We start from the raw sequence: 14029 nt of genomic DNA, 5'->3' as shown, positions 1-14029 counted from the left end.
GGCTGGTCTTGGTTTTTTTTTGGCGTGGGTCTCTGTACCGGTATGTCTAAAATCCGGCCTGCGACAGGATATCCGATTTCATGGCGAGTAAATGTGTTACCTGCTTTCAACTTCGCTTCAGTTCAAATAAAAATCAATGGATTCTGAGCAGAGAACAAGAGTCAATTTCTTAGGAATTGGGCAATGTGATAGGTCAGCACGCTACTCTTTCATTCCTGTAACCCCCCCCGAGTTCAGATGCAGTCAAAAGAGATCAGATATATCGATCCTAAGCGAAATTACTTGTGAGAGTTCCAACTCTGTCCCTATTTAAGAGGGGTACAAATCTGCCCAAAGTTTGGTAGCAGTTGCTGATTTGGGAGAGGAGGCAACAAGGATGATGCGATAAGTGGAAAGATTCAGTGATTAAAGAAGGGCTGTCCTTGTGTTTCCTACTTTACAACTGTACTTCATTGGCTGCAAAGCGCTTTAAGAAACCCTGAGATTGTGAAAGGAGTTTTTAAAATTCCAGTTCATGCATTCTTTAGGGTAGCACTAAAACGTATCAATGCTGAGTAGGGGAAGCTTTACTTTGCACCTGGTTTTGTTTTGTTTTTTGACTAGAGGTTGCTTTGTTCGGACGGTGTGAACGTGGAAGTACGGAGTTCCCTCAGCTGGTGAATGCAAAAATAAAAGTGCACAAAATCTGTTTATCTGTTGGTTCGACATATAAGTTGCCCTTTTGTTCTCTGTCTTGTACATTCTTTATTTTAGAATGTTTCTCTTTGTCCTTAATGATTTTCCTGATTTTTTTTTTAACTGTCTCCCCTCCCCATAATCATAGTGAATGCTTTTTATTTCTTCTGATGAGATGTGGGAGCCGTTGGCAAGGCCAGCATTTGTTGCCCCATCCCCAATTGCTCTTGAATGGTGTGGCTTACTTGGCCATTTCAGAGGGCAGACACATTGTTGTGGATGTGCACCCACATTTAGGCCAGACCAGGTAAGGACGGCATATTCCCGTTAGTGAACCAGATGGGTTTTTACGACAATCGATGATAGCTCCACGCTTACCGTTACCAATATACTGGCTTTCAATTCCAGATTTTCTTTATGGAATTTAAGTTCCACCAGCTGCCGTGGTGGGATTTGAACTCGTGTCCCCAGGGTCTTGGGGTTACTAACCCCTTGACATTACCAACCTCTTGACATTACCACTACACCACCATCTACCCCCACATAACTAAATTGTCAAAATTTAAACCTTCAAAAAATGCTTTATATTGTACCTAAAGTGACAAATTGGTTATAAAGCAACAGCTGTGTTGCAATGTTACTTGTTTTTCAGTGGGTACGACACAAAAATAGATCTACAATGAGAATTTCTTGCTTGACTGATTTATCTGTTTTATCTTGTTTTGCGGACTGTCTGCTGCTTTTCAGTCTTTAAGCACAAGTGATACCAAGCAAAGCAGATCGCTTTGCTGCAGCACCTGCTCAGTCGTCTTCATATCCCCTTTGTGACGTTTGGTCTTGTACAACATCTGCTAAATTTGAATTCGTAAATTTTCTGGTCCTCAGTATCTCACGTAAATGTCGAGATTCTAATTCCTAAACTGTGTTTAAATATTTGCATTCTGGAATCTTCGCAGATTTATAGATTTGAAACATTTCTGTTTCAAAAAATACAAAATTGTTTTGCGAGTTAACCTGATGTTCTATTGCAGTGGAGAGGAAAGCTATGCAGAAGAAAAGGAAGATAGATAGTGTTGACACTGATGATGAATCTGCCAGGAAAGGGAGAAAACTTACAGGTACAAAGTGTTTCTATACAAGAAATTTGAAATATCTGAGCCACATGATGTGCATAGTCCTTAACATTAGTTTTGGACAAGTTTTTCATGGGTGACTAAAACCTTTCTTCCTTGTAAATTAATCTCGCTTTGCCAGAGGTTTTTTTTTGAATGCATTGTTCTCCCCTTCCAGATATAAATTTCTAAAGCTAAGGCTGATGATCTTTGCTACATAATACAGACATGAGTCCTTCAAATATACATTGGCCCCATGTCACATTTAGCAGTAGGAACTGGCATAAATCATTACATTGTGTGCTACAGCTCCTGTATTCCAAGAATGATGATGGTTTGGGGGTTTGTGCTGGTGCTAAAGCCCATCATGGTGCGTGCAACAGATTGAGAGTTTCTATTTGTTTTCATAGTTGCCATATAAGGAGCATAACCAGTTTTAAGAGTAGCATATTCCATGGAAGCAAACCACAAATTAAAAGTACAATGTTTCTAAAGATGCCTTTTTGGAAATAAATAAACTGCATCTCTGAGCAGACAAGAGTGATGTAATCTTTAAATTTGTCGATATACTGAGAGGAAATCTCCATGGCATTGTGGCAACCTCAGCATTAGTGGCGGAACCTGCGGGGTAGAGTTGGATTCCTTGGCAAGCCAAAAATTGTTTTCAATTGAATAGAGTTGGATTTGTGTCCAAAGCATTGTGTTCTGTGCACCCAAACTGTGTAGAATACCAATCTAACTCAGTATTGTTCCAGCAGCAATACACGGGTCATTTGTTCATTTTTTTTTGCAAAGTACTGTGACTTATTTCAGGGATTGGTATTTTCTGTTGATGAGTAACTATTGCTTAAATTATTGTATGAAGTGTGTTACTTCGAGTTACAACATATGTCTAGCCAACTATTACTAAAATTGTGAATTCTGATATAGTGGAATAGCACTGAGTTCTTCTCCGGATGTTTGGGTTCAAGCTAAACACAGTCTGAAGGGACATGGTTATAACTGCCTAATGTTTAGTGAATTTGGAGGGACTGGATACGGACTGAAATAGCATAAAATTTGTGCTAATTGCACTGTGCCAAGGGTGACTGGCGTAATAAGCTGAAGATGTCTCACTGCTGCAGTGGCAGGTATGCAGTCCTGATATTGGAGCTAAAGCATATTTAAAACATCAGATTGGAGAGAGCATTATTCTGCAGTTCGCCCATACTGTGACCTAGGAACCTAGATCAAAAGGGTAGACTTCGATTAAAGGAGGACATTGGTGTAGTTCTAAAATTTTGGGCATGGAAAAGGGAGAAACGTCCTTTTATCAAAAAGAAAATGAGCCGGGATGCGTCTTTGCTCATCCCATCAATGCTTAGAAATGTTTATTGATGGCACTGGCAGTTTCCAATGTTGACACAAAAATTTATAATACAAAAATTGGCATAAATGTGCGAGAAAAATGTGACAACAAAATAAGGTTTCGGAAAGAGGAAATAAGAGCCCGAATAAAATTAGTATATGTGAGTTCAAAATGGAGACTGAATCATGGGCTGAATTTTAGGCCCACCCCCCCACAAAGAAATGATGGTTCCGAATCAACCAATGTTAAACGAGGCCACCCTGCAGCTATAACGTGCTCCAATTGGCCTCAAGGAGGTGAGGGTGGGACTTCTGCCCCTCAGTGAGAGGAAGTCCTGCCCTCGACAGTTGCTAGCTAATCTGATTGGTCAGCAGTTCCAGCCACGCTAGAAACGGTAGGCAGGCTGGTCCAATGAGCTCAGGTGCTCTAACCACCCTTAACTTGAAACTTAAGCTTGGGTCTGGAAGTCGTGGTCAGCAGTGAAGGAGCGGTGCTCACAGTTTGCTACTCTAACAACTGCAAACAGTTTTTTGAGGTCTTTCAAATGTAGAGTTGCTCCATGGGACTTCGAACCCAGCGCGACACCGTCTACAGGGTGTGTGAGAGCAATGCAAACAACAGCAAGGCTCATCAATCAGTCAGATTGAAGAATCCTCAGAGCCGTGCAGAGTTTAAACCGGGAATTATAGATTTAGATTCAAACCGTGGACAGGTATTCAAATAATTAGGAAAGGAAGATGGGATTGAGGCAGAAGGAGAAACTAAAAAATTTGAAACCTGTGACACTGATTTTGTGGGAATGATGCGACACAACCTGTAAAATTACCTTTTCCGCACCAAAGTGGTTGTTTGGCAGCAATTATGATTGATTGTGCCATTGAAAGTTAATTTACACCTGAATGCACAAGCCCCAGTTTTTTTCTGATGTGTTAATTGGGTAACTAGTGGGCAACTACAGCAACTTCACGCCCTTGCATTGATTTCAGTGCCCAGCAAGGGACTGTGGAGGACCAGGATAACTCTGACTGACTGTAACTATTGGATTTCCCTGTTTAACTGCACACGTCTGTACTCTCAAAGTTGTAGTCCGATTTACTTCATTACAACAACGAGCATTGTTAACCTCACTGTTATTCTTGATGCAAAATCCAGGTCATTGTGTTAATTCTGTATTTACTGCCAAATGAGATTGATTGTCACATGAATAAAAGGATTGTCTGACATCTTGTGGTGCTTCAGTGATTACTCCAATACAGTTTTCAGACTGCCTGTTTATCTAGTAATCTCATATATGACTTGTAAGGCATACTTTTTTTTGTGGTGTTGTTAGTTTAAAATACTGAGCATAGATATGTATTACTATTTAAAATTAATGTTATTTTTTATTTACAGTAACAAATAAACATGCTAAAAAGAGAAAATCCTTTAAACTCCATGCAAAAGCACAGAGTCCAAAATCTGGAAATCGCTCTCGGTATGTGAGAAAGGACCCCCCTTCGTATCCAGCAGGTATGAGGTAAATGCTGCTGTGTTGAAAGTAACTTCTTGTGGCAAAGCTGCACTATTGTTTTAAGCATTTCTGCTGAGGTTTATATTTCAGGTAGGGATGCTTATGGACATATACATCATTTAAGAGATCGCCTTATTAGTCCGCAAGCTATATTATGCGGTATGGTAGCGAGCAACAACCTGTCAAAGGGAGCTGTCCAGGCATTTAAAAGCCTTGCCCTTTAAAACTTTGGGGAAAAAAAGTGTGGAATTTTTTTTAAAGAAAAGATTTCTTGCTATTTCACGCTGTCTGTTGGCATAAGCCTGAGGGTTTTCATGACTGGATTAGGGCTGCATGGCTGATATCACAACCATCCATCATCACAGCAGGGTGCCAGTTTGATTGACAGCTACAAGTGGTTATAGAATATTCAATGTGGGACTGTGAATTCCAAAGTTTGTTGTTATAAGGCTTTGTTTAGTTGAAGGGATGTAAATATAGTAAATGGGTTTTCATAAATGAGTTTTTTTTTTCGATATAATGAAGTCTGTAATAGCCACTTTATTTTATAAAACTTCACTTTATCTCATCTCTGCGTGGGTTCCTTGGTGCCCACTAGGTGAGTTGCCATGGGAGGTGTAAGGGCAAAGGGTGTGGGAGGGGCGTGGAGGTTATAAAGGGCCATGGGGGATTGGCTGAGGGCATAGGTTGGCATGGATGGGGCATGGTGAGTGTGCAAGAGAGGTGAGAGCTGGAGGGACGTTTCGTGTTTTAACCTTTTACTTTTTTAAATTTCGGACATGGTGGTGGAGCCCCGAGGCATCACCCCCTGCCCAGCTAGCCTCTGCACCCGGCATCACCTCCTGCCCAGCTAGCCTCTGCTCCCGGCATCACCTCCTGCCCAGCTAGCCTCTGCACCCGGCATCACCTCCTGCCCAGCTAGCCTCTGCACCCGGCATCACCTCCTGCCCAGCTAGCCTCTGCACCCGGCATCACCTCGGCTCTCCCCGGGCATGCCCTGCCCCAACTCCCAATGCAGCCCACCTCCCCACCTCCACCGAAAATCCAATATCCGGGCACCCGTTTTTAAAAGTCGGATTCACGGAGCCGGGAATTCTCCCATCTCTGTGCACCCGACCCAGAAGCGAAAACCTGGGCCCTAGAATCACTGACAGCGACTCCTGGATTTTTGTGTTTAACTGCTCATATGTGGACTCCAGAAGGTGATGTCAGTTTCAGAGGAGTAATGATGACAAATGCTGACAGTTTACCCGTCGATTACTGCCCCAAAACCCGGGAAACTGTGTCTCTCCTCCTCACTTTATTATTACTACTGCTACTAACAATCTTCACCTCTCTGGGATTCATCACATCTCTGGGGTTCCCTTCTAAAATCTTTTCCATTACCAATAGCTCTCCCCAGTTTCCGGAGCTTTCTCAAATCCTGCTTTCTCAATCATACTTTTGGTTACTTCCATTGACCTATTCTCTAAGTGCCTTGTCACCTTTCACTAAATTAAAGGTGCTATATAAATGTAATTTGTTAGATTACTGTAAGTTGATTAGTAATGATTGTTGAGGGTCTGTACTCTGCATACTATTTATTTAGAGGAATGCTGTTTCAAACATTGCCAAAACTGAGGAAGGCAGCTTCTTCATTGTGATTTTAAAATCTACTCAAAGTTGAATGCTCACAAACTTTGAAAGATGAAATATATAAGGAGTTCCGAATGCTGCAGTTTCAAACATGTACATTCTGATTGTTGCAGTGATGACCTTGCCACTGATAATTATAAGGTACTTGTCACCAGGGGGCAGTGTTGTCTAACTTTTATTGCTTTCGGTGATTAAACTGACACAATTTTCAGAATGTTTGAGAGAGCAGTGGAGGCTGGGTCATTGAATTTATACAAGGCTGAGTTACACTCTTGATTGACAAGGGAGTCAAGGGTTATGGGGGAATAGACAGAAAAGTTGAGTTGAGGCCACAATCCGATCAGTCATGATCCTATTGATTGGCAGAGTGGGCTAGAAGTGCCAAGTGACCTACTCCTAAGTCCTGTGCTTGGCCTGTAGTTATTGCCGGAAGTACATTTTCTAGTGGTGGACTGCCCCACGTTGATTTAGAAGGCTTATTCAGTTCCAGTTTATCTTTCGTAAGCTCAACTGTAGATAATGCATTTGTCAACTTTTGTCTGATTCTGACTGGTCCAGTAGATTGATCCATAGAAATCTGGAATACTAAAGGATTTGATCCATGGCGTTTGCACAGCTCTCCTCACCAGCACAATCCAAAATTCATTCAACGGTTGCACTGTCTCCCTTTAGCGTGCATCTCCAAATATTTATCTATTAATAGATAAAATGGTCTGTACCTCAACTGCTCCCTATGCCAAAGCATCCTGTGCTGTCAAAGTCTGTATAAAGCTGTTCCTCTTAAACACCCTCTCTAAACATTTTTATTTGATTACCCCTCTTTACTAACTCCCCAACCATTCAATCAAAATCCTTCATTAAAAAGATGCTATTTACTCTCCAGCATCTTTGCTCCAGTAGAAATAGTCCTTGTATTTCGAACCTCTCCTCATGGTTATAGTTCACCATCTCTAGTGTCACCCTGGCAGATTTAGGCTGTGAACGCTCTTTAGATGTGATGCAGAGGGGGCATTGTTGGCTTCACCTGGAGTTATGTAGGTGTGGAGTGTTGCAGATGGGATTGAGTGTCACTGTTTGCAGCAGCTTGAGCTGTGGGTAAGTAGGTTGGAGCTGAGCACTAGGGCTGAGCTCCATATCCTGGTTGGTGGTTTTCCACATAAAGAGTTACCAACGTGTGAGAGAGAGATGAAAGTTTACGATGTGCATATCAGGAATGAGCTAAGTGGAAGGGATTATTGGCTTCCTCTCCTTCCATCTGTTTACCGGTTCCCCTCTTTGATCTTGCTTTCTTCTCGTAATAAGAGGTGGCTGGAGAAGCAAATCAAATGCACTGAATATGTGTAAAGGGTCTGTTACCATGGCGGTACACTGGCTCGGTAGGGCATGTGTAGCTGTGCCTTGCCTGTTTTAAAAAGGTCACCAGCCGTTACTACTTTAATATCCTTTCTGTAACTGGGTGCCCAAAACTGCTCAGAATACTCTAAATGTGAGCTAACCAGTGGCTTGTACAATCTGATCAGTTCATTTCTTTTTATTCTTGTATTAAAAGTGCTCAAAATTGGGTACAGCATTCTGTGGACTAACCAATAGTTTTTATAGGTTTGGCATTGCTTTTTTTTTTGCCAAGCTTTTGGTATAGAGTAAAAGAGTTGAGTTTTTAGGGAGCATCTTAAAGTTGGAGAGAGAGCCAGAGGGGTTTGGGGAGGGAATTCCAGAGCTTAGAGCCTTGGTAACTATAGACATGATTGCCAGTAATGAAGCAATTAAAATCTGGATGCACAAGAGGCCAGAAATGAAGGAGCATAAAGACCTCAGAAGGTTGTGGTGCTGGAGGAGATGACAGAGATTGGGAGGGGCTAGGCCATGAAGTGTTTTGAAAACAAGTATGAGAATTTTAAAATCAAGGGATTCCTTCACCGTGTGCCAATGTAGGTCAGCAGCAACAGGGGTGATAGGTGGAGCGGGACTTGGTGCAAGGTAGGGTATGGGCAGCAGTTCTGGATGACTTCAAGTGTTTAGAGGCTAGGAAATGGGAGGTAGGCCAAGAGGGTGTTGAGTTAGTCAAGTCTTGAGGTAATGAAGGCATGGATGAGGGTTTCAGCAGCAGATGAGCTGAGATAGAGGCAGTGTCCAGTAATGTTACAGAGGTGTAAATAGGCGGTCTTGATGATGACACAGATATGTTGTCATAAGTCCATATTGGGATCAAATATGACACCAAGGTTGTGATCGGTTTGGCTGGGTCTCGCACAATGACCAGGGATAAGAATGGAGTCGGGGACTAGGGTACAAAGTTTGTGATGGGAACCAAAGATGATGGCTTCAGTCTTCCCAATATTCCGTGGGATGGGTGAAGGAGGAGAGATGTGGCAGAAGCAGCTGAACAAACGATCCCAACCTTAGTGACGAAGACAAACATGAGCTCCTTGCACTTGTTGGAGGTGAAGGTGGATGAGACAAGTTTAAGAAGATGGTTTGCAGTAGAAAAGAAACCTGGTGGTATTGTTCCAGGATGATCCTGGAATAGTGAGAAGCTCCAGCAGACAAGAGCGGGACCCAATCGTGCTTTGTGATCTGGCAGTGAATGGCTACAACAGTTGTTTGTCATATCCATTCAAGGCTGCATTCCTTCAACATAAGGGAGCAGAGGCTGGCCAAACCAGGGAAACAGCGAGGTTGAGAGAGTGTAATGTGGACAAGGCCATCAAATGTGGAAGTAAGAGCACGATTGAGGAGATCAGTAGCTGCAGATGTGGTGAATGGAGAGCCCAAGGTTAGACAAATGGGACTTTTGAAGTTCAGTTGTAAGTGAATTGGAAAATAACATTTTCTGGGGCAGACAAAGGAGGGAATAGAAACAAAAAACTGCGGATGCTGGAAATCCGAAACAGAAATACCTGGAAAAACTCAGCAGGTCTGGCAACATCGGCGGAGAAGAGTACAGTTGACGTTTCGAGTCCTCATGACCCTTCGACAGAACTAAGTAAAAATTACATTCCACCCCCTCTCCTATTTTTACTTAGTTCTGTTGAAGGGTCATGAGGACTCGAAACGTCAACTGTACTCTTCTCCGCCGATGCTGCCAGACCTGCTGAGTTTTTCCAGGTATTTCTGTTTCTGTTTTGGTTTGGAAAGGAGGGAATAGGGTTGAAAGGAAGAAATTAGGATGTGGGTGGAGAGTGGTACCGAACAAATAATCTTTCTCAGTGATTGGCACCATGGAAGTAATGAGGACACATTAAGGTGGCCAGGTCCAGGGGAGTTGTGAATATAGGCTGGCGAGTTTAAATGTTGGGAGTGACTAGGGGAGGATATGAGGGCAGTGACCTCGGGGGAGAGACAGCCCGATGAATTAAGTTGGAGGTTGAAATCGCCGGGGATGAGAAGTGACTCGGTCCAGAGGCTGAGGGAGGATAGCAGTAAAAATCTCTGAGAAAATGTTTTAATGTATTTGAGTGGGCAGTAACGAACAAGGATTTTAAATGAGGTGAGGGAGCGAAACAAGCTGAAATGTTGAAAGGCCAGAAGAGTAGAGGGACTGACCAAGGTGTGATGTGGTGATAAGAGCCACATCACAACCATGACAGTCTGGACAGGACAATTTAAAAGTTTTACCGTTGACTGTAAATATCCTCACCTTGTTGTTCCTTCCAAAATATATCACCCTGTGTTTCTCTACGTTAAACTTAATTTCTATTTAAACTACTAACAAAACCAGGTCCTTCAGAAATAAAAATAGAAAGTGCTGGAAATACTCAGCATCTATAGAGAGACAAAACCGAGTTAACATTTCAGAACAGTGACCTATTGTTAGAACTGGGAAAAAGCTAAAAATATTTTAAGCGAGTGAAAGGGAGGGGCTGGAAAAAAGAACAAAAGGAAAGGTCTGTGACAGGGTGTAAGATAGAAGGAAGAGATGTGGTAAGAGAGTTACTGATGTACGATCAATGGGACAAGTAAAGTAAGAACGAATGTGTCTAGAGGAGATGTGAATGGCAGAATCATAAACAGCTGCTGTCTGAAAGCAAAACCAATAGAAATCCGACCTCCATCATCCAACCTCATAGTCATCCAACCTCCTCGCCTTCCAACCTCGAACAGCCTGCTTCTGTCTGCTTCCCAAGGTCCACAATCAGGACTTCACTGAAAGCAAAATACTGTAGATGCTGGAATCTGAAATAGAGAGTGCCGGAAAAACCCAGGCAGTCTTGCAGCACCTGTGGAGAGAGAAACAATGAATGTTTCTTCAGAACTGGAGAGAGGCAGGAACCTGATGGGTTTTATGCTGTTGAAAAAGGGGGGAGGGTGCAGGTGGAGCAAATGGAAAGGTCAGGGATCGGTTAGAGGGCGGCGGAGATTAAATGACAAAGATATCATGGAACATGTGGCAAAGGGAGTCATAATACTATTAAAGACATAAAGCATTGGTCCAGAGTAGATGTTGATAGTAGAATAAAGGTCAGTGCTGTCTGAAAACAAAATAACATGGGAACAAGATACAGACTGGCACTTGGGACTGGGAGGTGGAGGGGGGTTGGAATTTGGAATGGAGGACAGAGTTCATGGTCTGAAATTGTTGAACTCCATGTTGGGGCCAGAAGGCTATAAAGTGCCTAATTGGAATTTGAGGTGTATTCCTCCAGCTTGCATTGGGCTTCACTGGAACATTACAGCAGGTTAAGGACGGAAATGTGGGCATGAGAGCAAGATGGTGAATTGAAATAGCAAGAGACAGGAAGGCCGGTCATGCTTGTGGACTGAGTGAGGGTGACTGTTTTGCATAACACCCAGTCTATGTTTGGTCTCCCCAGTGTAGAGGAGACCCCATTGTGAGCAGTAAATACAGTACACTGAATTGAAAGTACAAGTAAATCACTGCATCACCTGGAAGAAGTGTTTGAGGCCTTAGACAGTGAGAAGGGAGGAGGTAAAGGAGCAGGTGTTACACCTCCTGCGATTGCTTGGGAAGGGGAGGAGGTATTGGGGGTGATAGAGGAGTGGTCCTTTCAGAATGCTGATAGGGGAGGGGAAGATGCGTTTGGTTGTGGCATCATGCTGGAGTTTACAGAAATGGTGGAGGATAATCCTTTGAATCTGAACTTCCCTGGTAGGTCAGTCATTTAAGCCTGTTCCTGCCCCACTGAACTGATTTTTCCCGATATCAACTTTTTTCCCCCTTGTCCAGTCTCTCCCCATCTACATCTGTGATTCTTCTGATGCCTTTTGTCACCTTAACAATTTCCAGTTTCCTGGCCCTAACCATCTCCTCTTCAACATGGATGCCCAATCTTTCTACATCCCCAGCCCCACCAGAACAGCCTGAAGATTCTCTCTGCTTCTTCCTCAAACAAAGACCCAACCTATCTCCATCCCACACCCTCCTGTACCTGGCTGGACTTGTTCTCACAGTGAACAATTTCTCCTTTTATTTCGGGGGAGTGAGAGGAATTAAGGATGTTGCTATGGGCACCTACATGGTTCTGAGCTGTGCCTGCCTTTTTATGGAATATGTGGAACATTCCTTATTTCGTTCCTACTCGGTGGCCTTCATCAACTCTTTCTGGTACACTGACTGTATCTGTGCCATGTCCTGCTTTCATCCTGAACTGGAAAATGTAATTAATTTTGCCTGCAGTTTCCACCCATTTCTCGCCATCGCATGGTCCAACCTTTGACTCTTCCGTTCCCTTACCTGACTCCTGTCTCCTTCAACACTCCCCAAGCCTGTATAAAACTGAACAGCCTTTCCCACCACCTCCAGCATGATGCCCCCGCCAAACACATCCTCCCCTTTTAGCATTCCAAATGGACCATTACCTTCACAACACGCTGAATTGACCTGAAAGGTTAACTCTGTCTCTCTCTCTCCACAGATGCTGCCTGAACTGCTGAGTATTTCCATCGTTTTCTGCTTCTATTTCAGATTTCCAATATTTGGCTTTTGTATTAGGTCTTCCTGAAGTTGCTTTAGGTTTCTTCAGTCATTCTGTCTATGTTTGTGTCATCTGTAAATTTTGATATTGTTTGTCCTTTATCCAAGTCCATGACTAATATATCACCTCTAATCTGAACATCCTTTAACCACTTCCATCCTTTAACTTCCCAGCCATGTTGCCACACACCATAAGTTTATAAAAACATACCTCCTGTGCAGCACCTTATCAAATGAGAATCTATATATGCAACATCCACTGCAATTTCTTTAGCAGTAGATCCCAATATTACCTCAAAGAACTCTAGGTGAGTATTAATTTGTCTACATTATGTCCTCCTGAAGCTTACCCAAGACTAAAACTGGTACATGGTTTATCCCTTTTTCTGTTTCCAAACAGAGGTGTTACGTTGGCAATCCAACAGTCCTCTGCTGCAACTCTTGTATGCAGTGATGTTTGAAAGGTTGTGACCAAGGCACTTATGTCCACACTGACTTCCTTCAGCATTCTGGGATGCACACCGTCAAAACCTGGCGCCTTTCCCACTTAGATTTCCACCGGTTGGTTCCAAAGAAATTACTTGTCTATTACCGTCCTATCAAATTACTGCAATTGCTCCTCTTGTGGTTTAATTCCTACTGACACTCTTCTGTGAAATCAAGGGAAAGTACTTATTTAGTATACCTACCATTTCTACCACCCTCCATAAAATTATCCTTTTCATCTCTAATAGGTTCAGCCCTTATCTATTTTACTTTCTACACGAGTTTATAAAATCCTCTACTATTTTCCTTTGTTACCAGTCAGTCTTTCTACATATGCTCTCAGTCTTTGTCTTCTTTTGATCCTTTCTTTCTCTCTCTTCTGGATTTCACTTGGTTTTATTTTGTATTATTAGCTTTAGATTTGTAATACACCTTTTTTTTCCCCCTGAAATCTCACTTATTGCTGTGCTCATTTGAGCAACTTGTGCTTTTACTGCACTCGTTTGGGAAAGGGAAGGAGAGGCTTGAAAAATGATAGTTCCTGAAATTGGTTAATGCCTGAAATCCATTTCAATTTTAAAAATATAGAATTTACTTATTAGATGGCGTAAGTTTTAACTGTGATTGGATTTAATTTATAGGAAGTCAGGAGGAACACTGGTACCTGGAAATTCTGGAAAAGGGAAAGATTACATGCCCTACTTGTAAGGCGGTCATGAGGAAGACAGTAGAAGGACTGAAAAAACACATGGCAAACTGCAAAGAGGTGCTTATTTCATGCTGTAAGGTCTCTTTTTTTTTTAATTCATGGGATGCAAACGTCGCTGGCTAGGCCAGCATTTATTGCCCATCCCTAATTGCCCTTGTTCAGAGGGCATTGAAGAGTCAACCACATTGCTGTGGGTCTGGAGTCACATGTAGGCCAGACCAGGTAAGGACGGCAGATTTCCTTCCTTAAAGGACGTTAGTGAATCAGATGGGTTTTTACAACAACCAACAGTGGTTTCATGGTCATCGTTAGACTTTTTAATTCCAGATCCATGGTCCGATTCGAACCCGGGTCCCCAGAGCATTACCCTGGGTCTCTGGATTACTGGTCCAGTGACAATACCACTACACCACTGCCTCCCTGCGAGAATGGAATTAAGTTTTGTCATAACCTCCTACAAACTGGATCAAGTAACTTAAAACATTAATTGATGTGTGGTAGTGTTGTTACTCACTGCACTACAACTGTTGCATGCAGTTTATTTGCAAAGTAGGGATTTGAGGGTAACAAATGCAGTAGCCATCATTTTGAGTTATACCTTCAACCCACTTCATGTGACTCC

General features: G+C 42.6%; 1 protein-coding gene across 1 annotated transcript in view; it reads left to right on the top strand.

Moving 5' to 3' along the window:
* znf512 (zinc finger protein 512) overlaps nt 1-14029 on the top strand; it is a 45439-nt gene that overhangs the window by 17323 nt on the left and 14087 nt on the right. The window contains exons 6-8 of the mRNA XM_078541269.1: nt 1707-1793; nt 4528-4644; nt 13340-13464. Of these exons, the coding sequence (XP_078397395.1) occupies nt 1707-1793; nt 4528-4644; nt 13340-13464 (329 nt within the window). The remainder of the gene's footprint in view (nt 1-1706; nt 1794-4527; nt 4645-13339; nt 13465-14029) is intronic.

This window comes from Cetorhinus maximus, chromosome 5, assembly GCF_964194155.1.
Source record: "Cetorhinus maximus chromosome 5, sCetMax3.hap1.1, whole genome shotgun sequence".
In the NCBI taxonomy this organism is placed as follows: domain Eukaryota; kingdom Metazoa; phylum Chordata; class Chondrichthyes; order Lamniformes; family Cetorhinidae; genus Cetorhinus; species Cetorhinus maximus.
Note: the sequence above shows the minus strand (reverse complement) of the source record. Positions and strands in the feature narration are given on the sequence as shown.